At 40.6% G+C, this 27525-nt stretch overlaps 1 protein-coding gene across 1 annotated transcript in view; it reads right to left on the bottom strand.

The window, feature by feature from the left end:
- EFCAB14 (EF-hand calcium binding domain 14) overlaps nucleotides 1–26292 on the bottom strand; it is a 38234-nt gene extending 11942 nt beyond the window's left edge. The window contains exons 1-8 of the mRNA XM_070786598.1: nucleotides 26067–26292; nucleotides 25104–25860; nucleotides 23341–23489; nucleotides 18180–18325; nucleotides 7790–7888; nucleotides 4382–4492; nucleotides 2156–2260; nucleotides 928–1119 (exon numbers count right to left, since the gene is read on the bottom strand). Of these exons, the coding sequence (XP_070642699.1) occupies nucleotides 928–1119; nucleotides 2156–2260; nucleotides 4382–4492; nucleotides 7790–7888; nucleotides 18180–18325; nucleotides 23341–23489; nucleotides 25104–25285 (984 nt within the window). The 5' untranslated portion in view covers nucleotides 25286–25860; nucleotides 26067–26292. The remainder of the gene's footprint in view (nucleotides 1–927; nucleotides 1120–2155; nucleotides 2261–4381; nucleotides 4493–7789; nucleotides 7889–18179; nucleotides 18326–23340; nucleotides 23490–25103; nucleotides 25861–26066) is intronic.
- Between the last annotated feature and the right edge of the window lie 1233 nt (nucleotides 26293–27525).

The raw sequence follows: 27525 nt of genomic DNA, 5'->3' as shown, positions 1-27525 counted from the left end.
AAAAAAAAAAAAAAAAAAACTCACCACATCTTATTTACAATAACATAAAAACCAGTAAACCATACAATCTGTCAGCATCAGTGACTCAGTACATCATTTGGGCTCCTCTTGTGTAAAATGAGAGGATGGACTCAACGATCTCTTTAGGGGAGGAGGTGGTCTGACCTGATGTGTCTTAAACAGCTTTCCTGACATTTTCTGTAATGTCAGATGAAGACTGAAACAGGACAAGTCTGAAAGCCTAGTCTGGGCTTAAAAAAACAAGATTCTCTAGTTATTGTCACTGTCATTGTTCCCACCCTTAATAACTTTTTCTTTAAGTCCTGATTTTTTTTTTTTTTTTTAATTTGGCTGTGCCGAGTCTTACTTGTGGCACGTGGGATCTAGTTCCCTGACCAGGGATTGAACTGGGGCCCCCTGCATTGGTAACATGGCATCTTAGCCACCAGGGAAGTCCCAAACTGAAGTATAGTTGATTTACAGTGTTGTATTAGTTTTCAATGTACAACAAAGTGATTCCATTTCATGTACATATTTTTTTTTTCAGACTTTTTCCATCTTAGTAACTTAAAAATGAAAAGATCAAGAAGACTTTCCTTGGAAATATGTGCTGGAGCTTCCCTATCAGATGAGTCACTGGCAACACAAAAGGAGGCTTGTCATCTTTGCCAATAATTTGTGGGGAGGCCTTGGCAAGCAACTGGACCTCTCCACATCTCCCTTCCAAATCAGGACTAACACTGTCTGTACCATTCACATCACAGAGCTAGTATAAGGATTAGAGGAGACAGGATTAAGCACAACACAAACGTGGAGCCTCTCAAGTATGCCAGAGGTTGGTGTCTGAAAAGGTGGTGGACTGTCATCCATGTACAGACAAAACACATTGCAACAGAGAACACGTCAAAAAGAGGGGAAGAGGCTTACCATGCTGGAGGACAGGTTCGCCTGCTTTTCTACTTTGCTCATAGCAACCAGATCTCTTTCTATCAAGTTGACTCTCTCGGTAAGATTACTGATGGTCTCATTCATCCCCTCAAGTTTAAGATCATTCTGTCTCTGGTACCCCACTCGGGCACTGTTTACTTCCTCTAAAAAGCTGTGAAGGTACAGGATATCCTAGAGTGGAAATAAATCAAGTTATGGAATCCGGCTAAAGACATGTACTAAACAAGCAGGGAAGCAGCAGTGAACAACCCTTATTTTGTCCAAGTTACTGAAGTAAACTCCTTTCCCTGCTCTAGACCATTGATCATCTGTCTCTGCTTTGTCCCTCCACTCAGAATTGCTCCCAGTTGACTCCCTCTGGAATTATCTGACCTCAGTTAGACAGGAGGGGGAAAGAGGGAAGAGACTACCTACATGCTTCACTCTCTGGTCCTAGAAAGCTGAGAGCTTGAGAATTGATTTCCCAATGTTTACCTCACCTACTGGTGAGAAAGCTTGCTGGGTTATTAACTGAAATGCTCATTAACCTAATTTGTCAGAATGAAACCACCATCGGAACAATACCAATTACTGAATTGGCTCATGTAGCAAAACCATAACAGGTAGTGCATTATTTAGTATAAGATTCAATTATTTTTATTGACATTCTCCAGTACTGATTGCTATTTAAAAAGGAATGATGACTACAGGCTTTACAGGGCATTAAACTCAGTACAGGAATTCTTCTTAAGGAAGATTTCTTTTATTCTCTTTAATGTGATTCTGAACTCAATATCCTTTTCCCTCCTCTGGTCTTCAGTCTTTAGAAACTCTTCATTTTCAAGGATATGCTTTCTACTGTTCTGAATTGTGACTCAAAACAGCTATCATTTTAATCTACTATTCACCCATCTTTAATTTGTCCAGACTGCTATTTTTCAAAAACAGTTTCAGGATAATCTGATCACTCTATGACTTTCAAGATGTAAAAAGGAATTTACTCCACTGATGGACATGTAGGGGAAAAAAATGCAGTGTGCCAAGGAGGAGACAGGCAGCATGTTGGATCCCTGACAGAGTCACACGTATCCTCTCTCTGCTTAGCTCTCAGGCAGGCAAATGTGTGCAAGAGATGCCTGCTGAGGGACCACAACATGGAGCCCACACTACGCAGGTCACCTTCAGATTATAGTGTGGTCACAAGGGAGTTAAACAGAATCAAAAGTACCTGTTTCAAATTCTCACTGTGGGTTTTATTGTCAAGTTCAGATATAGCAGAAGGTGATGGAATGATCTGGTTGCTTCCATTGCTCTCCTTCAAGGTGTGCTGATTCTGTTAACAGGAACAGAGGTTGGTATAGGCAATGAGTACTAATAATAACTACATCTACTTATTCATCAGGGATGGCCCTGCAACATTCCAGCTTCTCACAGGGGCATTCAGAGATTAATCAACAATTATTTCCTGAAAGCCTCAGTGTGACCAGTCCTGTGCTAGGCCTGAGGGCACCTGGTACTTCTGGGGAGGCCTGGCCTAAAGCCTGGACTGGACCAGCAGCACCCAGACTACGTCAGGGAACTAAGGTCCTGTTTCTTAGCCTCAGAATGAGAAACTAAGAATGAACTCCCTAACAACTAGGTCTTCTCTCCCAGTTCCCTTTATTCTCAGAGAAACTATAGAACCACTATATCTCCCAGGACCAACTTGGTCTGAACCTGGTTAGTGTCACCATTTTCCCAGGACTAAAGAGATCTGTATATTCAAAGAACAGCCAGTCATGGAACCACTGGCTTTGGGCACTGAGCAACATAATCAAGCATGCACATCATTAACTTTTCAGTTTGTACAGCACATGCCAAGAGTTATGTTTGAAGGTTACCCTTTCTTTCTCATCCCATTCCCAGTGCTCAAGACTCTTTCTGAAGAGACTGAACTATGACATGTTTATCTATACTTCTCCCTCTAACAGAAAATGTCTGTATGGCTTATTCAGTAGTAGGATTACCACTGTCAACCATGGAAGTTTAAAAGATGCAAATTTAATGATAAGAGTATGCAACTGGCCAAAATAAATTGTTTTCCTTGAAATCTGAAATCCTAGACATTGTCAACTCTGCTTCTATAATAATCAAATGGTAAAATAAAGAAAAGGAGAGGAGGAGAAAAAAAAATCCCATGGTTCTATAAAGTATGAATTTTTGAGTTAGGAAAAAGTATTTTAGAAAATAATTACTCTGAGAAAATGCTCAAGCTATTAAAATAATGATAATAATAATAATAATAAAGCTGTTGGGTTAGAGAAGTCTTTATTATTATGGATCACACAGTTACAGGGTAGAGCTAGAATTAGAATCCAGGGTGTGTGGACACCCAGATCAAGGCTTCTTCTTCTGGGTCAGCCCCACTAAATGAAAATGACGAGTACTTGTTCCAAAGAAAATGAAAAACCCTCCTTTATAGAGCTCTAATATAGTCCAGGTCTCCTTGGTACAAACTGCTCAGTTTAAACTTGAAACTCCAAAGCTTGAAAACAACATGCAGGGGAGATCTAGAAATTGGTGGAGAAGCTAGGGAATTTTTGTGTGCCTTGAACCATCCTGATTTCACGTATGGATAACTCTTCTCTCTGGCAGGACAGTGAGGGCTGTGCCATCCTTTTTCATCCTTCATAAACCTTTTGTGGAGCTGAGTATCCATTAGGAGATAAATTAAAGCTTCTGAAGGACTGAGACAGCTTACATTGGTACAGCATTAAGAGAAATTTGAAAGCAATTCCTGAACACTGCAGGGGTTTTGCCTTTGTCTCGGTTATCTGTTGCTGCATAAAAAATCATCTCCAAACTTGGTGGCTTAAAACAGTAGTTTACTATTTCTCATGATTCTGTGGGTTGACTGGGCTCAGACGGGGTGGGGCAGCATCCTGCTTCACATGCTGTAGGCTGAGGTCATCCATGCAGCTGTAATCTGACTGGGAGACTGGCTAAAGCTGGAACACCCAAGCTGGCCTTTCACCCTCTGGAGCTCCTCTTTGCTTGACCTCTAATCATTCCACAGTCTAAGAGCCCAGCCCCAACTCCTGATCCACAGAAGAGTGAGAAATAATCCAGTGTTGTTTTAAGCCACCAAGTTTTAGGGTGATTTGCTAATGTAGCGATAAATAAGACACTTCCTCACCCTCTTTCCTTCTTTTCCATTTTATTTCTGACACATTCCACTCTGAGAATGGTATCTTAGTGCTGTACCTCCTTCACCACATTTGCAAAAAATGCGGCTTTTCCTATCTAACTTAGTTTACAGATTGTAGAAAAATCAATAAACACTGTCTATTGTCTATTTTAAAAAGGTGCCTAGTGTGGTCTGTTTAGGTAAGTGGAAAGTTGGTATCACATGATAATACAGAAAAGGGCAGGCGGGAGTGTGCTGACTTTCCGTAGCATTTGTAGATTTCCTTACCATGTCACTCTGTAGCAGCTCCACGGTTTTCTTGTGTTCATCCACAGTCTTCTGTATTGCTTCCACAGCAAGATGGACACTATTTAAAGTGTTGCCAATGGAAGCTACACTCTGAATAGAAACATGGAGTAGGGTCGCGTTTTTCCCTTTTTGAAATTTTTAATAGCTTTATTAAGACACAACCGATAAACAATAAATTGAACATATTTAAAATGTATAACTTGCTAACATTTTGACACACATGCACACACACATCTGTGAAACCATTACTGCAATCAAGATAATAAACATCAATCACCACCAAGTTTCCTCACACCCCTTTGTAATTCACTCCTCCCCACTGCCAGGCAACCACTGATCCACTTTCTATCACTACCTATCTATTTATCTATATATGTCAGTTTGCATTTGCTAGAATTTTATATAAATAGAACAGTGAGTGAGCATGTAGTTTTTTTGTTGTTGTTCTGGTATGGCTTCTTTCACACAGTATAATTATTCTGGGATTTATATACGCTGTAGCTACTCAGCATGTTGTTGAGTAGCATTCCACTGTATGGATACATCACAGTTTATCTCCTGACCTGTTGATGGCCACTTAGGTTGTTTTCAACATTTGATTATTACAAATAAAGCTGCTATGAACATACACATACAAGTCTTCATGTGGGCATATGTTTTCATTTCCCTTCATCATATGCCTTCTTGTTATCACAATACTCAGGAGTGAATGTCTGATCATATGGTATGTATTCTTAACTTGTTTATTCCATCTCCTCATCAATACTACTATCCTCAGTCTGTTCTTTGTTAGCCACTCTAGTGGGAGTGCAGTGGTGTACCATTGTGATTTTACATTAAACACTGACCTAATGGAGGATTATTTCAAATATCTTCCAACTATGAATTCCATGTAGCTTGTGCTGACACAATTAACCAGAAACTACACACACACACACACACACAATTTTCATAGAGGAAAGCCAGAGCTTTCCTAAAAAAAAAAAAAAAAAAAAAAAAGAGCACTAGTTTATAAACCTGGGACTCGTAGGTAAAGTTCTCCCACAAACTGTCTCTATCAAGCCCTGCAGGCAGATGACCAGAGGTAACACGGTAGATTGCCACTCTCAGGAGAAAATGATGACTTCTGAGTAAAAATAGGTGGAGCTATTTCTGGCTTTGGGAAACCCAACATCGCAGAGATGAAGGGAAAATTTCATTTGACAGCATGTTTTCTTCTGCTTTAGAATCCCATCAGTAACTACTGAGTAGAGTTTGATATGGGTAGTAGCTTATTTGCTTTCATTATGTGTAAGGAGCCCAAGTGGATTGGGGACTTAGGAATGTAATTCAGAAACTGTCTTTTTAAAAACAGCTTGTTCTAAGGGATCATACCAAAGAGTGTTACTAATTTGGTAGGTTTTGGCCTTTCATTAAGATATACTGACAATTTTATAGTGTCCCATTAGTATTTTTAACCAAGGGTATTTTTATTATACCGATAGCCAGTCAGGAATCCAAGAGAAAAAGAAATGTCATTTTCAACATTAAAAAAAAAAAAAAATTACAGGAGATACATTGAAGTTATGTTTTTGAGAAGACCTACCACTTCAAAACTGAGCCACTTGTAATAAAAGTAGTGCCTGACATTATAAATGCACAGGATTGCAAGGAGACAAAATGCTGGGCAGAAGTCTCTAAGCAGGGATGTTATCTATACAAGCTCTGTTGTTACAGAAGCTACAAGCATTCAAAGACATCCACTGTTAGAGAATCCTCACTGACTGGATGTATGAGCCCATCAGGATGCAAAAAGATAGTAAGCTCTTGTTTAAGATTTTTTTTTTAAGGAAGCAGCTGACAGCACCATGTGAACTCCACAGTAAAACCCTGAACCTAGTATTCTCACCAACTGCAAAGTGCCTGGCACATACTGGAGGAAGCCCCACAAATATTTATTGAATTAATGAATGTGAGAATAAATCAATTTCCTCTTCGAATGCGAGACTGCCAGAATTGCTTCTGTATTGAAGGCTACAGAGGCTTACTTTTTCCCCACTTGGCCTTTGGAACAATGGCAAAAAGAATCTGGTCTCATCTGGTCCCTAATTTTTTTTTTTAAGTTGTAAGCAGATGACCATATTGGACAAATAGCAGACTATAGAGACTGTGCACACACAGTGTTGTGGCTGTAAAAGTTTCGTTTCTGGCTTAGGAATTTCTCATTCCTTGCTGCAAACGATTTATACATTTATAGAGGGTGGTGTGGGGCTCCCCTGGTGGCTCAGTGGTAAAGAATCCACCTGCCAACGCAGGAGACACAGGTTCGATCCCTGGGTCGGAAAGATCCCCTAGAGAAGAAAATGGCAACTCATTCCAGTATTCTTGCCTGGGAAATCCCATGGACAGAGCAGCCTGGTGGGCTACAGTCCATGGGGTTGCAAAAGAGTCAGATATAACTTAGAGACTAAACAGTATCAACAGCAACAAAAACAGGAGCCTGGTACATAATTAAATCAAACTCATCACATGTTGACTTTTAAAAGTCAAAGATTCTAGATTTGATACCATTGTCTGGGGTTCTCTGCTCCAGAATCTCTTCTTTCATTTCCTGCCCTAGGGCCTCATTTCGCTTGTGTGCCCTCTTTTCCTTCCATTCCCAACCCATTCTCCCCACCCAGGTCTAGAGATCCTCACATATTCTTCATTTGGTTGGTCACTGCCTCTTGCTCTCGGCCTGAATCCTAGGGATCAAGTAAACAGAAATTCTAAAGTACTGTTTGCCTAGGGCCTAGAGTCTAGCATACATACTGAAGAGTGACTTGCTTAGAGGGTGTGCCCCTTCACCTTTATAAAATAAAATATACTGTTTTCTAAAATGTTTTTTTACCAATTTATACTCTCAGCAGGAGTGTTCGAAAGTTTTCTTTGCACCACATCTTTGTCAACATTTATCATATCCCGGAATTTTATTTGTACTTCTCTAAATCTTTTTTTTTAAACCAAAACCAATAAAAACACAGACACCAAAAACACCTCTCTTTCTCAATTATGGAAAATAAGAGCAATTTAGGGCAACTCTCATGTACAACTGCTCTACTTTCATAAAGACACTGTGGCTGATGAACTGAAAAGGCAAGTAATGAAAAGCAAACCCACACACGTTAACATTAAGAGTCCCAGCAAAGCACTCCTGGGATTTGGAAAGCCAAATAAAATGGTGTGAATACATATAAACCATAGTTAAAGTCACCTGTTGCAAATCAAAAGCCCAACTAACCACACCAAAATAGAGATGTCTTGAACTCTTCTTCGAGTAGCTGATTTCAAATACCAGCCTTTCAAAGGAAATTTGCAAGAAGGTAGAATTACAGTTGGTTAATTTCAGTATCTATACACAGCACTTACCTTCTGAAGTCCCTCTACAGTGGCAGGCAGGCTAATTAAGTCTGCAGCTGACTTGACATTGGCTTTGAGGTGGTTTACTGCAGAAGTCAGCAGAGAAATCTGAAAGGAAGTGAGTAATAAACAGTGAAAACAGAATCTGTAGAACAAATGATCGCTTCACACACACTGCAGTTGATGAGGATTGTCAAGGCACCTTTGGACGCCACGTGATTCTGCAATCCAGACATTCCGCCCCGTCAGCTCACAGGAACAGAGGAACTCTGTGGAGTACCTTGGACAGACCTGAGGTGTGGAAGGCAGCAATAATACCCCTTCTCTCCTGGCCAGGCCAAAGAGGGAAAGGCAGGTATTATTCTTTACCCGACTCTTGGCAGCTACAAGATCCAAAAATCTTAAATTACCCAAAAGATGCAGTGATTATAATACAACCCTTAAACAACTGTACAGGAAGAAAGCTAATGATCAAGGACCTCTGAAAGATTTCATTTTGATAAAAAAATACCACCTCAGTTACTTACTGAACTTTTGTTCCTACCCAAGTGGGAACATAAAGTAAAAACCCATCATCACAAAATATAGTCGACAGGAACTGAACCTGACAACTTGAATGGCACTTTCAACTACTTGGGGATTTAGTTTTGGTTTAACACTGTGATTAATATTTCAGACTCAATTGCTCAACCAAAGCACTACTTTGGACCCTGAAGGGGCTCAATAAATACCCACTAACTTGCTGGCTGACTGATAAGACTGAATGTATTAAAATAGGAATTGAATCAAAATAAAATGTATCTTCCCTTCTGTGATTTAGGGATAAAATTCTAAATAGCTGGACTCCTCTCTTGAATGAGAACTGGGGGAACCTGTGTAATATGCCATTTCAGGTTGCAGAGATCATACTCCAACAACTGCAATGTAGCTGAAGATGCAGTTCCACACTGCTTTCCTGTCCCAAATTCGAGGATGAGGACACAGACCTACCAATAGCAATTATATTCAGAGTGGCCTCACAGAGTAATCAAGGAAGGTTCTGGGCACTTGTGACATGCCTAACCCTGTGGTAGGCGTAAACCTGACCCCTTATTCTTTTCTTCAACACATATCTGGCACATTCTCTGTGCCCAACACTGCGGAGAAAGTAGCAAACAAGACCATGAGGTTTTGCTCTCATGGAGCTTACATCCTGGTAGAAAGGTGATAGAAGAACAAAGAAAAAAAGTATTAGATAATAACAACTACTATGTAAAGTATTTAAAGAGAGCTCCTGCAGTGAGCAGCAGCATGTTCTGAACAAGGGAGTGCAGTGGGGAGCCCTGGAACTTTTCTCCCTCTTTCCTTTTAGGAGGGATATGTTCAGGGGTGTCAGACCATTTTGCTTTCATTCATTCTCTCATTCATTCATGCGTCCTGAGTTACAGTCATGTCCAACTATTTGTGACCCCATGGACTGCAGCCTGCCAGGCTCCTCCATCCATGGGATTTTTCCAGGCAAGAATACTGGAGTAGGTTGCCATTTCCTACTCCAGGGGATCTTCCTGACCCAGGGATCAAACCTGGATCTCCTGTGCTTTCTGCATTAGCAGGTGGATTCTTCACCACTGAGTCACCAGGGAAGCCTTCTCATTCATTCATTCCTGCAACAAATATTTATTGAGCCCTATTTTATTCCAGTGGTGAACAACACAGATGTCAGTGATCATTGGTGTTTACATTTTAGTGCAAAGAGACACAGAATTTCATATAAGAAAAATATTTAGATAGTGGGATGCATTAGAGGAAAATTAAAATAAGGTGACTTGATGAATGACTGGGTAGCTACTTCAGACTGGACTATCAGAGAAGGCCTCTATTAGAAGATGAAATATAAGATGAGATACAAATAATAAGGAATTAACCAGCCAGATCAAAAGTACATTTCAGCCAGAGGGAACTGCTAGGTCCCGGTGTGGGGAAGAGCTTGGCATATTTGGAGGATAGAAAGAAGGCCTAGGGGCAGGAGCGAAAAATGAGTGAGAAAAGGAGAGGGAGAGGGGAGGGGAAGACAGGGGAGGATGGAGAGGCAGAGGTAGGGGAGAGGGATGGAGATGAAGGTACCATTAAAGAAACAAGTACTAAATGTGATACCAAATAAAGTCTGAGAAAAGACTATCACTGTGGGCTGAAAGGGACAAGCTTCACTGAAGCAGGACTCAATCAGACTCTGCCAGAGAAGTAAGAGTTTTATATATAGAATTAATCAGCTTTCCTTTCTAGGTTAGAAGGGTGAGTGTGGCATCAGTGAGTAAGTAGGAAGCAACAACAAGAATACTCTTCCTTCACAGCATTTCTCAAAGTAACAATGATTTCTTTACGTGTGTGATTTTAAATTAAGATTTCTCTCCTCCACTAGACTGTAAGCTCCATGTCATCAAGGACCACCTCTTTTTTATTTTCCATAACACACCTGGCACAAAGATAGGCCTTCAATAAGTATCTACCAAATGAATGAATGGCTAAGAATGAACACTCTGTGGCTGAGATGGACACTGAGAAGGCGAGTCTGAGCAGAGCAGAGGGAGGAGGATAGGAAGCAGAGATAAAATTACATAAGTGTGAACTAATTTTCCTCACTGGGAGTATGGTATAACAACAACCATCTCATAGGGATGTGTGATGGTTTTAAAATACGTCCAAAAATTCTTTGATGGTCCTCCCTCCAAGAGGTGGACACTAATTCCCTTCCCCTTGAGTGTGGCCTGCACTCGTGACTCATTTTTGGTCCATGGAATAAAGTGCACGTGACAATGGGCAACTTTGGAAACTAGGTCATAAGAAAGCAATAAGTCTTTCTTTTTGTTCTCTCTTAGACCACTTGCTCTGGACAAGCCAGCTGCCATGTTGTAAGAGCACCCAAACAGCCCCATGGAGAAGGCATGATGGGACAAACTGAGAACTCTTGCCAACAGCCCTGTGACTGAGGATCCTTCAGTCCCAGTCAAGCCTTCAGATGATGCAGCCTTGATACTATATTTTAGCTGCAACCTTAGATCCTTGCCAGAGCAACTCAACTAAGCTGCTTCCAAATTTCTGACCCAGAAAAACTGTGAGATGATAAACGTGTGTTGTTTTAAGTCATCAAGTTTTGAGACAAATGTAACACAGCAACAGATAACTAATACAGGCTATGAGGATTAAATGAGATAACTAGAACTCTTAGCATAGTAACTGATACAAACAAAATACCAAATAAATGTTAGCTCTTTAATAATGAAATTTAATAAGCACTTAAACATGGAATTCTCTGTAAGTGTTTCAAAATATTCAGACAAATCATCAACATTCCAACTTTATCCATTTAAAAATAAAATGAGTGAGAAACCTCAGCCCCAGAGAGATACTTGCAGCAAACCACAAACTCTTAAGAGCAGCAATTACATCAAGGAGGTTTTAACCATGCCTTTAAAAAGGTATGAATAATACTGACGTCTGAAAAGCAATAAGGAAACAGGTATTCTCATGCATTGTTAATGGAAATGTAAATTGGAGACACTTGTTAGATGGTTATCTAGCAGTATCCGTCACAACTTGAAATGTTTATACCCTTTAATCCAGCAACTTCATTTCTAGAAATATCTATCCTAGAGGTTACTTGCTTAATCAAAAAGAAGAAAATACCTAGGAATAAATCTAAGGAGGTAAAGGACCTGTACTTGGAAAACTATCAGACACTAATAAAAGAAACAGAAAATGACATAAACAGATGGAAACATATATTGTGTTCATGGATTGGGAAAAAAATCAATCATTGTTAAAATGACCATACTACCCAAGGCAATCTATAGATTCAATCCAATCTGTATCAAAATACCAATGGCATTTTTCACAGAATTAGAACAAATAATTTTATATGGAAACACAAAAGACCTCAAAAAGTCAAAACATTCTTGGGAAAGAACAAAACTACACGCATCATGTTCCCTGATTTCAAACTATACTATAAAGCTACAGTAATCAAACAGTATGGGACTACTGGTACAAAAACAGACACATAAATTAGTGGAACAGACCAGAGAGCCTAGAAATGAACCCACACTTATCGGGGCAATTAATCTACAGAAAAATACTGCAAGACTATACAGTGGGGAAAAGATAGCCTCTTTGACAAATGGTGTTGGGAAAACTAGACAGCTACATGCAAAAGAATTGAACTGGACTACTCTCTCACACCATGCACAAAAAAGATCTGAAACCGTAAAACTTCTACAAGAAAACACAGGCAGTAAGCTCTTTGACACTGGTCTTAGTAATATTTTTTTGAATCTATCTCCTTAGGCAAGAGAAACAAAAGCAAAAACAAACGGGACTTCATCAAACTAAAATGCTTTTACACAGTGAAGGAAACTACCAACCAAATGAAAAGGGATTCTACCGAATGGGAGAAGTTATCCACAAACAATATATCTGACAAGGAATCAATACCCAAAATATACAAAGAGCTCGTACAATTCAACACCTAAAAAAAACCCGATTAAAAAATGGGCAGAAGATCTGAACAGACTTTTTTCCAATGAAGACAGGCACATGAAAAGATGTAACATCACTGATCATCAGGGAAAAAGCAAATGAAAACTACATGATATATTGCCTCACACCTGTCAGAATGGCTACTGTCAAAAAAAACAACAGATAACAAGTATTGGAGAAGATGTGGAGAAAATGGAACCTTCCTGTAGTGCTAATGGGAATGTAAACTGGTGCAGTATGGAGATTCCTCAAAAAATAAAAAACAGAACTACCATTATCATCCAGCAGTTTCATTCCTGGGTACTTATCTGATGAAAATGAAAACATTAGAAAAGACGTATGTTTCAAATACTCCCTGAAACAGTTCTTAAGCAAACATAAAGTTGAGACGCACTATCAAAAATAAAAGTGATAAAAGCAGCCAGAGTACCCTAATAAGTTTCAAATCACTGTATAAAATGATAAAAAAAATGACTATGCGTGAAATGGCTTTAGCTTAAATAAAAGTTCCTGCTTTAAGTCAGGAAATTAATTTTTGAAAAAATTAAATTAGTCCGCATCAAAAAGAGAAAAAAAAAAAAAAAAGAATATGCACCTCTATGTTCACTGTAGCATTATTTACAACAGAAAAGATATACAAGCAACCTAAGCACCCATCACAGATGAATGGGTTAAGAAGTTGTGGTGTGTACTATATCCACACACACATATACATACAAAGGAATATTACTCAGCCATAGAAAAGAATAAAATCTTCTCATTTGTGACAATACAGATGAACCCAAAGGACATTATGCTATGTGAAATACATCAGAGAAGACATTGTAGGAAATCACTTATATGTGGAATCTAAAGAACAAATAAACAAACATAACAAAACAGAAACAGATACAGAGGACAAATAGGTGTCTGCCAGAGGGGAGGGGTGTGGGGGAAGGAAAGAACTAAGTGAGGGAGATAAAGAGGTACAAACTTCTAGTTGCACAATAAATGAGTTATAGGCATGAAATGGGCAGCCTGGGGAAGGCAGTCAATAACTATGTAATATCTTTGTATGGTGACATAAGTAACACTGGTGATCACTTTGAAATGAAAATAAATATCACATCATTTGTTGTGTAACAGAAACTAACAGTGTTACAGGTCAATTATACTTCAAAAACAAAGTCACAAAAAGAGACCAAATTTGTGGTTGGTTACCATAAGGGGGGGGGGGGTTGGAGATGGTGGTGGTAGTGGGGAGGGGAGGGAAATTTGGAGGAAGATCGTCAAAAGATAAAAACCTCTTGTCATAAGATAAATAAGTACTAGAGATGTCATGTACAACATAATGAAGATAATTAACACTGCTGTATGTTATACATGAAAGTTGTTAAAATGGTAAATCCTAAGAGTTCTCATCACAAGGAGAAATATTTTTTCCTACTCCTTTAATTTTGTATCTGTATGAGATGATGGATGCTCAGTAAATGTACTGTGATAATTATTTTATGATGTAAATCAAATCATTATGCGGTACACCTTCAACTTATACAGTGCTTAGTGTTATAGCTCAATAAAACTGGAAGAAAACGTAAATTTAAAAAAGGATTATGCTCACAAGCATAAAGATGTATGCTTAAGACTTTTCACTGGTTTCTTATTTGTAACAGCAAAACACTAGAAGACAATCTAAATGTCTATTACTAAGGATATAGATATATTGAGTAAACAGAGAAAGCTGTAGAATATATACCTAATGACTCCATTTATAAAGTCACATATACGTGTGCACATGTATACAAAAACCTATAAGCTAATTCATATTAAAAGCTATTGCTGCTGCTGCCGCTAAGTCACTTCAGTCATGTCTGACACTGTGTGACCCCACAGATGGCAGCCCACCAGGCTCCCCCGTCCCTGGGATTCTCCAGGCAAGAACACTGGAGTGGGTTGCCATTTCCTTCTTCAATGCATGAAAGGGAAAAGTGAAAGTGAAGTCGCTCAGTAAGTGTCCGACTCTTTGTGACCCCATGGACTGTAGCCTAACAGGCTCCTCCATCCATGGGATTTTCCAGGCAAGAGTACTGGAGTGCGGTGCCATTGCCGTCTCCAATTAAAAGTTATTACGATTTTGTAAATGCATATAAAGTGAACTGTAAAAATGTAGCCCAGACTATTGACAACAACTATGGGGACAGGGAATGTGTGTATCTGTGTATGATGGGGGCACGTACAGAGATGGCAGTGAAGAATTTTCTTAAGAGTTTTATGTGTATCTTACTATTAAATTTTATATAAGAATATGTTCACATATTACTTGTGAAATTTTAAAGACAAAAGATGGGAAGGAAATAGACACATAGGAAAAACACATCACAAAGCTTTGGGAGGTGCATGACAGATTTCCTTGGCTAGCCCTTTCCCCATGCCCTCCACTGGGCCTTCCAAGACTATCTTAACATGCTCAACCCTGAAGTACTGGGAAGGGGTCTCTTCCACGTCTGTTTTATTCAATGTCCCAGAGCACATACAAAACTGGCTCTATACTGTCTTGACGAGCAAGGATATGATTATTCCAAATACCGTATCAATTGTGTGGTTACCTTTTTCCCACCTGAGGGAACAACTCCTTTCATTGACAAGTGGCCAGATTTTAAACAGACAACAAGCTGTGTTCTGGGTGAAGTGATCTGGGTAGAGCTACTCTCCCAGGTACTGAACTATCCTGATCACAAGTATCTGGACAATGGTCATGGCCTCACAAATGGCCAGTGTGGCTAACTGGCAGCTACCATTTCACCAAAACTAGAGGAACAGCTGAAAGCCAAGGCAATGAAAGATGAGGTGCTATCCACTTCTCCCCATGCCCCAAGTGCTCTAGGCCTGGGCTATCAGCTGACTCACAGAAAGAATATGCTCTGGAGACCTGACCATTCATTTTCCTCTAAGTGTTCTCTTAGAGGACCATTCAACTCCTCTAAGTGTTAGAGGACTTAGAGGACTTCATACTCACTTATATGACCTGGATCACACACTGGTCACCAGGATTCAACTAGAGTCCCAAAAACCGCAAACCTGGATTCTGTTTTTCAGCACTCCTCTCTTGGGTGGACTAATGCTCACATCTGTGGAAAACTACTGCAAAGCTGTATGTGTAACTAGAATGAAAGGCAAGGGACACTCTCCCATTACTGACATCAGAGGCTGCTTAGGTCTCTGATAGACCTAAGAATTCTAGAATGTTAGGTTGGATTTGAGCATTATAAAACTTATCTCTAACATCACACAATGCAATTCAAAGAGTCTAAAAAGTTGAATTAAATACAAACCACTAAGAAAAAAAGCCTCTACATTCCAGCCAAAAGATGAGTCATGACTTTCATGGATATTACATGACTTTTCATTAGCGAAATTAAAAATAGCTACTGTAGACCATTTGCTTATTAGACCATTTTATACTATAAAGTCTGAAATGTTGCTTTTCTGCTTTGGGGTTAAAATTAAGTGCTCTTTAAATAGTAAGTAAAAAAGTTACTAAAACAGATCATCATTGATTATAAGCCCTGATATGGACTTGACTTCACATTCTTTCAGCTTTATCTACTAAGCACAACTGCATCCTTTAGAAGCTATAAAGATGGAAGGTAGAATAGAAAATTGGAAAGAAAATAGGTTTCTACAACTTGAATATTTTGTTAGCACTGCTACACAGCAGTTGACCTTGGGTAAACCTCTTAACCTCAGTGAGCCTTGGTATTCTTATCTGTAAAATGGAGACAGCACCTCCTACTTCATAGAGCTACAGAAGCAAAACAGGATATCTCATAAGTGCATCTAATAGAGACCTGCATAAAGAAGGAATTTAATGGGTGGCAGTTACTATCTTACGTGCCATCATCATTATTTCTGTGCTCAAAGCTCAGACGGAGAAGGCAATGGCACCCCACTCCAGTACTCTTGCCTGGAGAGTCCCATGGATGGAGGAGCCTGGTGGGGGGCAGTCCATGGGGTCGCAAAGAGTCGGACACTGAGTGACTTCCCTTTCACTTTTCACTTTCCTGCACTGGAGAAGGAAATGGCAACCGACTCCAGTGTGCTTGCCTGGAGAATCCCAGGGACAGCGGAGCCTGGTGGGCTGCCGTCTATGGGGTCGCACAGAGTCGGACACGACTGAAGCGACTTAGCAGCAGGAGCAGCAAAGCTCAGAACACAATGGACAACCTTCTGGTATAATTAGATGCCTCAGAACTGCCAAAGAACCCACAGTTTGCCCCAGAGAGAGACGCTAATTATTTCTCAGTGCTTCATGGTGGTTTACTTTCACTTGTACTCTCCGGCCAAACTGCTCATTTGTTCTGTGAATACAAGCAAGGCCAGAGTCTATCCTATATTTCTTGTAAAAAAGGAGTGAATCCCTGCTTTTTCCTTATTACTAAGAGTCCAAGGCTAAATGATGGTCAATAGTAGGTGCTCTAACCCATCAATTATTTCATGGTATTTATAAAAATGAAAGACAACTAAATAAAAAATAAAATATCATAAGGCAGCATTATATTAAGACAAGCGATTGTTTTCAGAAACTTTTATTTCAGTCACGCCCAGGTGGCGCTAGTGGTAAAGAATCCAAGTGCCAATGCAGGAGATACAGGAGACAAGGTTTCAATCTCTGAGTAAGGAAGATCCCCTGGAGAAGGAAATGGCAACCCGTTCAGTATTCTTGCCAGGGAAATCCCATTTTCAGAGGAGCCTGGTGGGCCACAGTCCATGGGGTCACAAAGAGTTGGATGTGACCAAGTGTGTGAATGTGTGTGTGCACACACACATGTATGTGTTTACTGCATAATTATGGAAAATATATCTTACTGTAGGTTCCAGGCAAAAGTCTAAAAGCCACTGCCCTAGGCCATTGATCTCCGGTCACAAGTGCTGGCCTGTGCTACTCCCAAACTACTGCTGAAAGGAGCGGGTAGCTTCAAAAACATTGGCAAGCACTTTATTCTAGCACAGTGCTCTCTGCCCTGACTGATTCTGAACTTTGTGACTCCACTCTGAAGAACAGAACATCCTCTTAGCCACAACAGGAATGACAAAGCTATTTTTAAGGACTTTGTGCGGGGACCATTCACTTGGCACTTGAGTTTTCTTTTCAGTCAATGCTTGTCTTTCTTAACTAAAGCACACAAACTGAGAACAAGGGCTAGAGCCACCAAGTTGCAGCTGCCATACCTTATTCACATAAGATGCTCCATCAACATCCTCTGAATACCCTCTTTTCCTCTGGCAGTCCCTCTTTCAGCATCAATGTGAGATCTGGCCAATTTAGGGACTAGAAAAGTTTTGGCTCTAAGCCTACTTGCCTGGTCAAGGTATTTAACCTAGAATAATAATTATCATTAGCTGCTGATAAGTTTCCAGTGTGGCAAACAGCACTACACCCCAAGGCTGTCTGTAAGTTCTTAAGAGTTAGACTTGAATTGCAACTCAGTATCTTACTGTGATCTTGAGCAAATTACTCAAATTCTATTAAGCAAAATAAGCTCTCATGATCTAATAAAAACCATTTATCCAATTTTCCTGGGGGGGTGGTTAGACAATACATTGTTAAATTTAATATCTACTCTGCTCCTTAGGAAAAACTGATTCATGAATTTCTAACTCCTTCTAAGCTGCTCTACTTGGTAAATCTCTGCTCCTCTGTAGAAAGGGTTAACATTTTAACCATTTGGTAAATGCATAACTATTATCTATTTTAACTGACTTTAAGGTGTTGGGATCACAGTATGCAAAGCACCATTTCAAAAAGTAAAACAATCTGAAGTGAGTTCCCTACACTTACTGATACATACTAGACAGACAAAATGAAATATTCACAGCTTATACAGAAAGACAATCACACTTTTGCTACCTGCTTATTCATTTCTGTGATGTTTATCCAGACATTGTTCAACCCGAGCTGTCCAGATTCAATCTTCTCAAGTTGTTTTTGTTTGCTGAGTAGTTCTTCATTAAGTTTGGGAATTTCTTGGAATGAGCTTTTCTGATTAGATTCCACTAAAAGCAAACATAAGAACAATCATAAATAGCCATAAATTTCCCTCATGGCTCCAAGATGAAAAAATGATCATACAGCAGGAAAGAAGCCAGATTAATGAAAGTTAATTCTGGGAGGATAATGACAAATCTTATTTATCAACTCCACTGTTCTTTTTATTTCTGTAAATGTGTATCTTTAACACTAAAGCTTATTTAACTGGGGCTATCTCACTACTGGCAGTACAACTTTTTTAAAGCCAGGTGGCTAAAAATGATAACAAACAACATCAGCAGAAACAGTTAGATTTGAATTGCAACTTGGATCTTGAGCAAATTATTCAAATTCTTTGAGCTCACTTTCTTCATGTGTAATACAGTGATAATTCTAACCATCCTGTGAAAATATTTTAAGTGAAAGAAGGCTGTAAAGCACTAAACACAGCTGGCCAGGCGTACAATAAGTGATAAATAAATGTTAAGTATTGACCTGCTCAGTTAAGAAACTTTCTAATTGGTCAACAAAGATTTATAAGCTTTACTCCATTAATGCTCAAGGTGACAGCCTAAGTTATATCTCTAAATGATTAAATTTATTTTTTCTACCTCAAATTGGTCAAATGCAAGGTAGGTTCTTATTACCTTTCAAGTGCTGCTTTGACAACTAAGATTTTAAATCTTTTTCATAAACCGCAAACAGTGCTTTCTTAAATCTTAAATCAACCCAAAAGCTCAAAGTGAGATAGAAGATAAAGAAAAATGTTAGGTGAATTTGGCCTTTCTTTTGAGAAACAGCGTCTTCTGGATGGTTTAGAGATTTGCCAGCCTGAAGGCAGAGGCCTGAAAGAGTGCTTTCTCTTCATTCTTTAGAGTATTCTTTATTTTCATGGAAAATAAAATATTGATAACGCTGGTCCTCCAGAATAAAACCTATGTCTTTCTTTCAAAGCCACAGACTGCTTGATTAGTTATCATGTGCTCTTTTTAAAATAAAAAACTGGCATAAAGGGACAGATATAAAACTATTTACTAAAATCTTAAGTTCGCAAATTTTTTTTGTTTCTGTAGGTTGGCATTGAGAATACACCCGGCACACTTCAGGCACTCAGGAAGTATTAATGACTGGATAAATCTGGCCTTTGCTTACCTCTCAACCATATTTCTCATCACCTTAGCTACACTTCGGTCTACTTTCCAGCTAAGTTGATTTTCCTGACACACCAACCTCTTTAAGCCTCAGCGACTGCACACCCTAGCCTCTCTGCCTAGCTGACTTTTGCCCCTTCATTTCCTCCACCTTAGCCTAGTTGATTCCTTTCAAGATTCAGCACAGATAGCTGGCCCCCACCTGAGGCCACTGGTACTTCTTTACAACTCCCAACTCTACTGAGCACTGAACATGCTGTGCTGTAATTATTTACTTATCTGTCTCCTCCATCAGACTGAAAAGAGCTGCCTGAGGGCAGGGATCAGGTCTTATTTAGTCACGTATTCCCAGGGACCAGCACAGTCCCAGGTCCATGGAAGCATTTAAATGCTTGTCCAGTGAAATGATTATAGGGTATAAAATGGAGTTAATATTATCCTAATTAAGTTAAACAAGGAAAACTCAACAAATAAAACAAAAGTCCCCACAAAAATCAGGGGGTGGTGGTGGTATCCTCACTGTAAACAAACCCACTATCTGAAAATTTAGAATTATTAAAAGAAATTAGACATTTTTATTCACTTTTCAAAAATATGTGAAGGAGTTCTTTATAAATAGTAGCCTTGGCTAAGTGCTTTTAATGTAACATTTGATTTACACAGTTTCTAGGAATACATTCATCTCATTTAGTAGGAATATTTTACCAGTCTAAATTAACGTAGCACTTAGCACCCAACTGAATTTTGAATTCAGTTAGGTTATAAAGAAAAGCTTATCCCACACATATCTGCCATTGTCACACGGTAAAACACTCTAAGGCTGGGAAAGTCTCTCTTTCCTGCAATCTATATGCATTAAGTAGAAAAGGAAGTAAGACAAACAAGTAAGTAACTTGGATTAAAATTATTAACTAATAAACATATAAATCTGACAAGCTCTGCAAACGGTTTAAATCCTGAGGACTGTGTGAGCCAAGAAGGGATTATATTCATTATCTGATTTGGGGATTTTTAGGAGAGAAAAGACAAATAAAGGCACTCTGATTACATACACGGAATGAAATACAGTAAACAAACTTACGATTAATAATAAAACAACTTACGATTACTAACTCATGTTCTTTCAACATAGAAGCAACTCATTTAAAATTTAGTATAATCCGACTCAAAAGAACTTAGTTAACTCTTTTCCTGATCTTTAAGAAGAGGAAATGAAGATTTCTGCACATTTAGATACAACACATAATGCCAATAGTAATATTTTATATTTGTGCATCTTTACAGTTTACAAGATACTTTTATGTAATTACTCATCTTGTAACTGAGCCCCTACTATGTGCCCAGCCATGTACCTGGCACTGGTACATATAAAAGAACCTGAAATTCTCAGTCTGGTGGGGAACAAGGCATCAGCCCAGAATTACTATAGAGTGTGACAGATGTTATGACACAGGAATGCCCAAGGTGCTTTTGTAGCACAAATTTATCTTTATGTTTTATGGATGGGAAAATGTAGGCTCAGAAAGAATAAGTGACTTGTCTGTGTTTCGTAGCTTGTAATAAGTAAGTCAGGATTCAACAGTCAAACTGATTCTAGAAAGTTTGGAAAGGAAAGTGCTAGAAAGGACCAGCACTCTTCCTAGAACACTTCAGCTGTCACAGATGCTTACACCCTAGCACCCTTATTAGCATAAGACCATTTTTAAGTTCTGCATGAAATGACCAACCTGCTACTCTGTATGACCAGAAACAGACATGTTTGACTTATCAATACTGTCCTTCTCTTCCAAATTCTTTCCCCTCCGTCTAGCTTTGAGTGATAAGAGTGGAATGGCTGGGAATAGAATCTTCCTTAGAATAACTGAGGAGGTCTTCTGGAGTACCTGGTTCTAGAAAAAGAAAACTGAGTGAAGAGTTTCAAGGCCAGACAGCACTTTTAGCTTAAGGATCAAATTACTCGTTGGCCTCAAGGAAAAAATACCTAGCCTATCTGCTCTGCTTTCTGCTCCAGATATCTCAGCAATCCTGCCTCCTTTTCTCACAAGTGTCTTGGAAGATAATGAAATAACTGACAAGGTGCTCTGAATTTTTTAAAAAGATATTTAAGCCAGACCAGCAGGTAGTCTTATTTCTACTATCCTCTTGAAAAACAAGAAATAAACTTATTGAAATATATTTAAAGTAGCAACATAATTCAAAGAAAGATTATGTCAGTTTAACAAGACTAACGTCATTTAGCTAAGAGAATGGTTTTCCCAAAAAGCCTCTTACCAAGTAGTCCACTAAGGTTCAGCCTACAGACTGACTTATAGAGCCCCAGGCCGCACGTCTATTCTCTCTGAGAAGTTCTGCTTTAGATAGTATAGGTGCTAGCATATCTATTGCAGCAAACCAAAGCCTGCAGAGCAGCTGGACTGACAATTCCAAATCTGCTTCATTCAGCTGGCTGGCAAGTATAGCCAGGGTCCCAGGGGAATGCTGCTCAGTGGTAGAAAGCAGGTCTCACAGTCCAGGGCACAACTCCTGGCATCTCCTGAACAGAGTATTTCCAGGAATTGGTATTAACAAGTGCTCAAAACATATTCGTTGCCTGATAGATTGTTAGGTCTATTTCACTTTCATGCACTGGAGAAGGAAATGGCAACCCACTCCAGTGTTCTTGCCTGGAGAATCCCAGGGACAGGGGAGCCTGGTGGGCTGCCTTCTATGGGGTCGCACAGAGTTGGACACGACTGAAGTGACTTAGCAGCAGCAGCAGGTTAAGTTTGGAACTTAACTAACGGCAGGCAACAAAGAGAAACTGGGGTGAAGGAAAGCTAGGGTGTTGTGATCACCTAGGGCTTACTTCTAGGAAGTAAGGAAACAACTCTAATTCTAGTTCTAGGGACAGATTTCTTTATTGAGAAAGCCTAGTGGTCAGTTTGCTGGAATGTTAAAACTGCTAAAGTTAGGGTATTTGTGATTTTGTAATTAACCTGAAACTGGTTCCTTAGCTTAGAAATTAAAAAAAGCAAACAAACTGATTTTATTACTTTTAATAAAATTCAGGTTGTAATTATAGCTATGCATTATTTGTCAGTTAAAACAAAGACTGACTAAAGTATCTTTTGGGTATAACTTTCTTTCCTTTTTTTGTAATTTGCTGTTGTTGTTTTAAGATTTTTATTAGCTTAGAAAATTAACCCTTGTAACCTAGAACCAAAGATCTCAGTGTTGCTAAAGATCTTTAGGCTAAAATAGGCTGAAGCTGCCATGTAAGCACATCTCTCAGAAAAAGGACGTTGGATACAAAATACAAGTTTAACAATTTAGAATATATAAAACTCTTCAACTTCAAAAGTTTCTTAAGAGACACTGACTCATGAGACAAATATTTATTTGTGACTCAGCACACAGTAAGCACGCCATACACAATGCGTATTATTATTACTGCTCAGTACTATGCTTCTCTAGGTCTTTCTTAAGGAGGATATTGTCTGATAGACACGCCCACATTCTTTTTCAAATGGCCCTGTGAAAAGGAAGGAAACAGCCTAGTGTTGCTACTGCCACTTTACAGTTGGGAAACATGAAGTGGCAACAGGTGGAAATTAACCAAGGTTCTAGAATCCTGGATCTCGGCCCTTCCCTTCTATGCTATAAACACCGCCTGCAATGCCATTATTTCAGATGCTATTTGTCTCAATGATGCATAAGCGCTGTGTTTTGTTTGTGCATTTAAAAATAAACATTGCATTCAAGCCGATAGCTAAGAAAGAATTTAAAAAATGCTGAAAGGAACATGTAATTGCTTCATCAGAGTGAGCAAAAATCTTAATTCAGTGTGGTTCACTTTGTCCTAGAACCTGGCAAAGAGTCCAAAATTATATTTTGAAAAGGTGACCACTTACTAGTTCGGAACTTTTCCTTGAGGGAATCCAGATCCTCCTTCAGAGCGACTTGCATCCACACCAGGCCAACGCAGGCCACGACACAGGCGGCAAGGATGACAAACGCACAGAGGGGATAACAGATCCTGCAGCATCGTAAATAGTCTCCCCTGATCATAAGAACAAATTCAACCAGGAGTATGAAAGGGATTATGAATACGGTTTGATTTCAAATAGCACATGTGTGGGCATGCAATTAGCATCTCTAATGAATAACCAACCCATTTACCAGGGAACATAGGGTAACACACTTAAATCTGAACAGCAGGTTGAATATGTCAAGATAATATGATCCAGGAAGAGTTCATCTATTGGGGACAAACTTCCCATGAAATGAGGGAGTTTCTGAGTTACAGGAAGCACCTGTGGGCACTGCAGCTCACTGCCATCATCATCAATTCAGGTCTTTGGAAACTGACTCAGGTTAGGGAAGTGTAAAGATCAGAGTTTTCTCTGCCATTTATTACTGTACTGAATTCACTTATCTATCTAGTTCTCTCTCTCAAATATATAGTCATTCAAGAGGACCTTGTTTCACTTTATTGAAACTTTATAAACTTTTGAGTAAGCTTTATTGAAAATGGAATGAAAAAAACTAGAACAGTAGGTTAAAGTGGACACCTCATACACTCCAGTTGATTGGTTCAGAAGGAAACACAGGAAGGAGTTAGATTTCACATGAAATGTCAACCAGCACTCAAGGTCTAAACTAAACCAACAGGGTACCTGTTCCAGTTAACTATTCCACTTCATCAGATCTTCATAGCTGAAGCCCAGGATTGCCCTGAATTACTTCACCTGGCAAAGCTCATTAGAAACCAATCTCTCCCTTTAATATAAAAGGACAAAGACATTCCAAACAAACAAGTCTCAAAGGATTTGATCTCTTTTAGCATCCTAAGCTTCAGCCTAGATCTTGCTTTCACATCCTCAGCAGCATACTCTTTTAATGTGCTCCTTAAGAGAGTCCAAGGGCACTTTAAAGATTCCCTTCACCCCCTTCCTACTGTAACCCTCAATTCCCAACGTCTTTGTGTTTACTAGAGGAGGGCATGGCAATCTGCTCCAATATTCTTCCCTGGAGAATCCTATGGACAGAGGAGCCTGGCATGCTACAGTCGATGGAGTTACAAAGAGTCGGACACCACTGAGTGAATAACACTTTTACTTGTGCTCAGTACTGGAGGGTGTTACCAACTAAAAGTGGTTTGAAAAAAGCTGCCTTTTCTTTCTGTCTCCCACCCTCCATTTCTCTCAAGGTTCATAGTTTTTACAGAATGTCCTTCATCATATCCCCCATTACCAGATTCAGACCCATCAACAGTGGTGGGGGGGGGGGGAACCCAAACAAACAAATAAAAAACCCTGCAGTCTTAAGGTCCCTGTGTCTCCTAAATTTAACAAGACCTTGTCTCTCAAATTTCTCTCTCCCTACGTCCCTATTCTTAGCCTCTTTGCTACTCTCACCGGGCTCTTGGCACAATCCCCAAGTCCACATTTCCACCCTAGATTCAGAGCTCTTTGTACACTTAGAGACAGATGTCTAACTTATACTTCATTCAGAACCTGAACACATCTTCTCCCTAACATTTTTCCCTCCTTGTGCCTTCCGGGGACTATACACTTTTTTCTTCCTAAGAACTCCCCTCTCCTCTCCTTTCCTTCACCCCCTTGGTGGTGCAAGGAGATGCCTTTTCCCATCCCAGCCTCAGCACTTTACTCACTTGACAAAGCGAGAGCGATTTCCAGCTACACCAAATTCCTCTTCCTCTTCTGAGCTGGACTCGGAGTCTGAGTCAGGAGGCTCCGTGCGAAGCAGGCGGTGGCCTGAGCCTTTCTTGGGTTTCTTTCTACGGCTGTCCCCAGCCAAGCCGATCAATGCATTGAGCTCTTTGCGCTTTTTCATCTTCTTGTGTGGGGTAAGTGGAGCACCCACTCCTGAGCTGCCAGGTTCGTACCCGACACCCAATTCTCTCCCTGCTTTGGAGCTGCCTTCCAGGGTGAGGAAGCCTGGGCCAGAGCCCTCTGGTCACTCCCACCCAGGGGTGGGACTGACCAGATACGCTAGGGGCTGGAGATTGGACTCCAGAGGAAACTGGAACTCAGATGAATGGGGCAAGTCACATAGAGACGGCCAGGGAGCTGGTGATCCAAATGGGTAAAGGCCTATGCATGGAGTGCCAGTTACTTAAGAGGGTACTGGGGAGCGGAGCAACTTTTGTCTCTCAGGATAAAAAGTCAAGTCAAGAATAAGAGATTCTGAACCCTGGTAAGCAGACAATATTTCTAAAGGTACTCCAGGAGCTGGAAAGGACACACAGATAGGTGTTTTGGACTTCCGGGGCAGGATTTCCAATGAAGAGAAAAACAAGAAACTTGGTTCTTGAATGGGAACACACAGGGAGATGCAAAGCAAGACGGTGGGAACGCGCTGGTCTCTCCCCAGATGGCAGCAGGAGGGGGCTCCCAGCCACTACAACCCTGACAGAGAAAATACCCGAGTCGGAGAAGATCACCGTCCTCCGGCCTCCGTCCCAAGTTTTAAGGGAGTCAGAGGCCAAGGAAGACCCAGAGCCCAGCCTGGAGGATTCGGCCTGAGAGGAGCCAGTCCCGCGCCTGGGAAGACCCCAGCCCTGCTGTCTGGGCCTGGGGGCGCGGTGAGGAGGGGTGACCGCGGCTCAGCCCACCTGAAGCGCTCCCGCCGAGTTTGAGGTGTTCCGGTACGGCGACTCTCGGCAACTCACACGCGCCGCCTCCACTCCAGCCGTGACTCCGGCCCCCGCTCCGGCTGCGACCGCAGCTGCTCCCAAGTCGCTGGTGGCGGCGGCGGCTGTGGCCGCAGGCTCCAGACCCGGGCCATCGCTTCAGCCCCAGCTCACTTCCCCTTTGGCAGCGGCCGCCGGCACGGCCTGCCAGTAAGGCGCACTCCCATTGGCCGGATGTTCCCTGACGTCACGCAAGGGTAGGGGAGGCGGGGCGTTAAAAGGCGCAGGCTCCGGCGCGGGCAGACTCCCCTGTCGAGGAGGCTCCGCCCCCAGGAGGGTGCCAGGGGACCTGTCTCTCACCTGTTCTGGGCCGTGTGTTGTTTCCAGAGGAGCAGGGATGAGCCAGGCAAAGCACCCAGCTGGATAAATTTGCTTGGGAAGTTCATCACCGCATGGGCCCCTAGTTGTGACTAACCCAGTTTAGAGGTGCCAACCCTCTGACTTTCCAGCTGTTTATTAAAGGTTTAGGCGTGTTACAGGTTAATGACCGGGTTGAACACATTCATTCATTCATTCTGTAAATATTTATTGATTACCATGTGTCAGAAACAGTTCTACCGCTGAGGATACAGCAATAAACAAAGTAACCACTGTCCCTGCCTTCCAGGGTAGGGTTGCCCGATTTAGGGAATAAAAATACAGGACGCTTAGGAAAGTTTAAATTTCAGATAAACAACGATTTTTTTTTAAAAATGTAAGTTTATCTCATGTAACGTCTGGGACATCTTCATACTTAAAAGTTATTTTATTTGAAGTTCAATTTTAACTGGACGTCCTGTGTTTTATCTGCCAACCCTGTTCCTGCAGTTTATACTTGAGTGGAAGGAGGTGATAAATATTATGGGGGAAACGGAAACATGATAAAGGGACCGGGAGTGCCTCTGCGATAAGGGAACCTTTGGTTAGAGATTGGGAGGCAGTGAGGGAACGAGTTGTGCAATGACCCCAAGGAAGGAGTGACATGGAAAACGTGGTGTGGCTGGACCTGAAGAGCCAGCTGCTGCTGCTGCTAAGTTGCTTCAGTCGTGTCCAATTCTGTGCGACCCCATAGACGGCAGCCCACCAGGCTCCTCTGTCCACAGGATTCTCCAGGCAAGAAGACTGAAGTGGGTTGCCATTTCCTTCTCCACTGAAGAGCCAGAGGAGAGCTATAAGAAATGAGGTCAGACAAGCATCAGGAGCAGATCTTGTAGGGCTTGAGGGACTACTGTGAGGACTTTGGGAAACCATTGGTGCTTTAAGCTCTGGCTTAGATTTATTTTTAAAGATCACTCTAGCTACTGTGTGGAAAAGAGAATTAGGAGAGAAAAGGACAAGTAAATATGATGGCAATAGTGGAGATGGTGAGCATTCTGGATGCTTCTTGACCATAGAGCTTACA

The sequence above is a fragment of the Bos indicus genome, chromosome 3 (assembly GCF_029378745.1).
Source record: "Bos indicus isolate NIAB-ARS_2022 breed Sahiwal x Tharparkar chromosome 3, NIAB-ARS_B.indTharparkar_mat_pri_1.0, whole genome shotgun sequence".
NCBI classification, from domain to species: domain Eukaryota; kingdom Metazoa; phylum Chordata; class Mammalia; order Artiodactyla; family Bovidae; genus Bos; species Bos indicus.
Note: the sequence above shows the minus strand (reverse complement) of the source record. Positions and strands in the feature narration are given on the sequence as shown.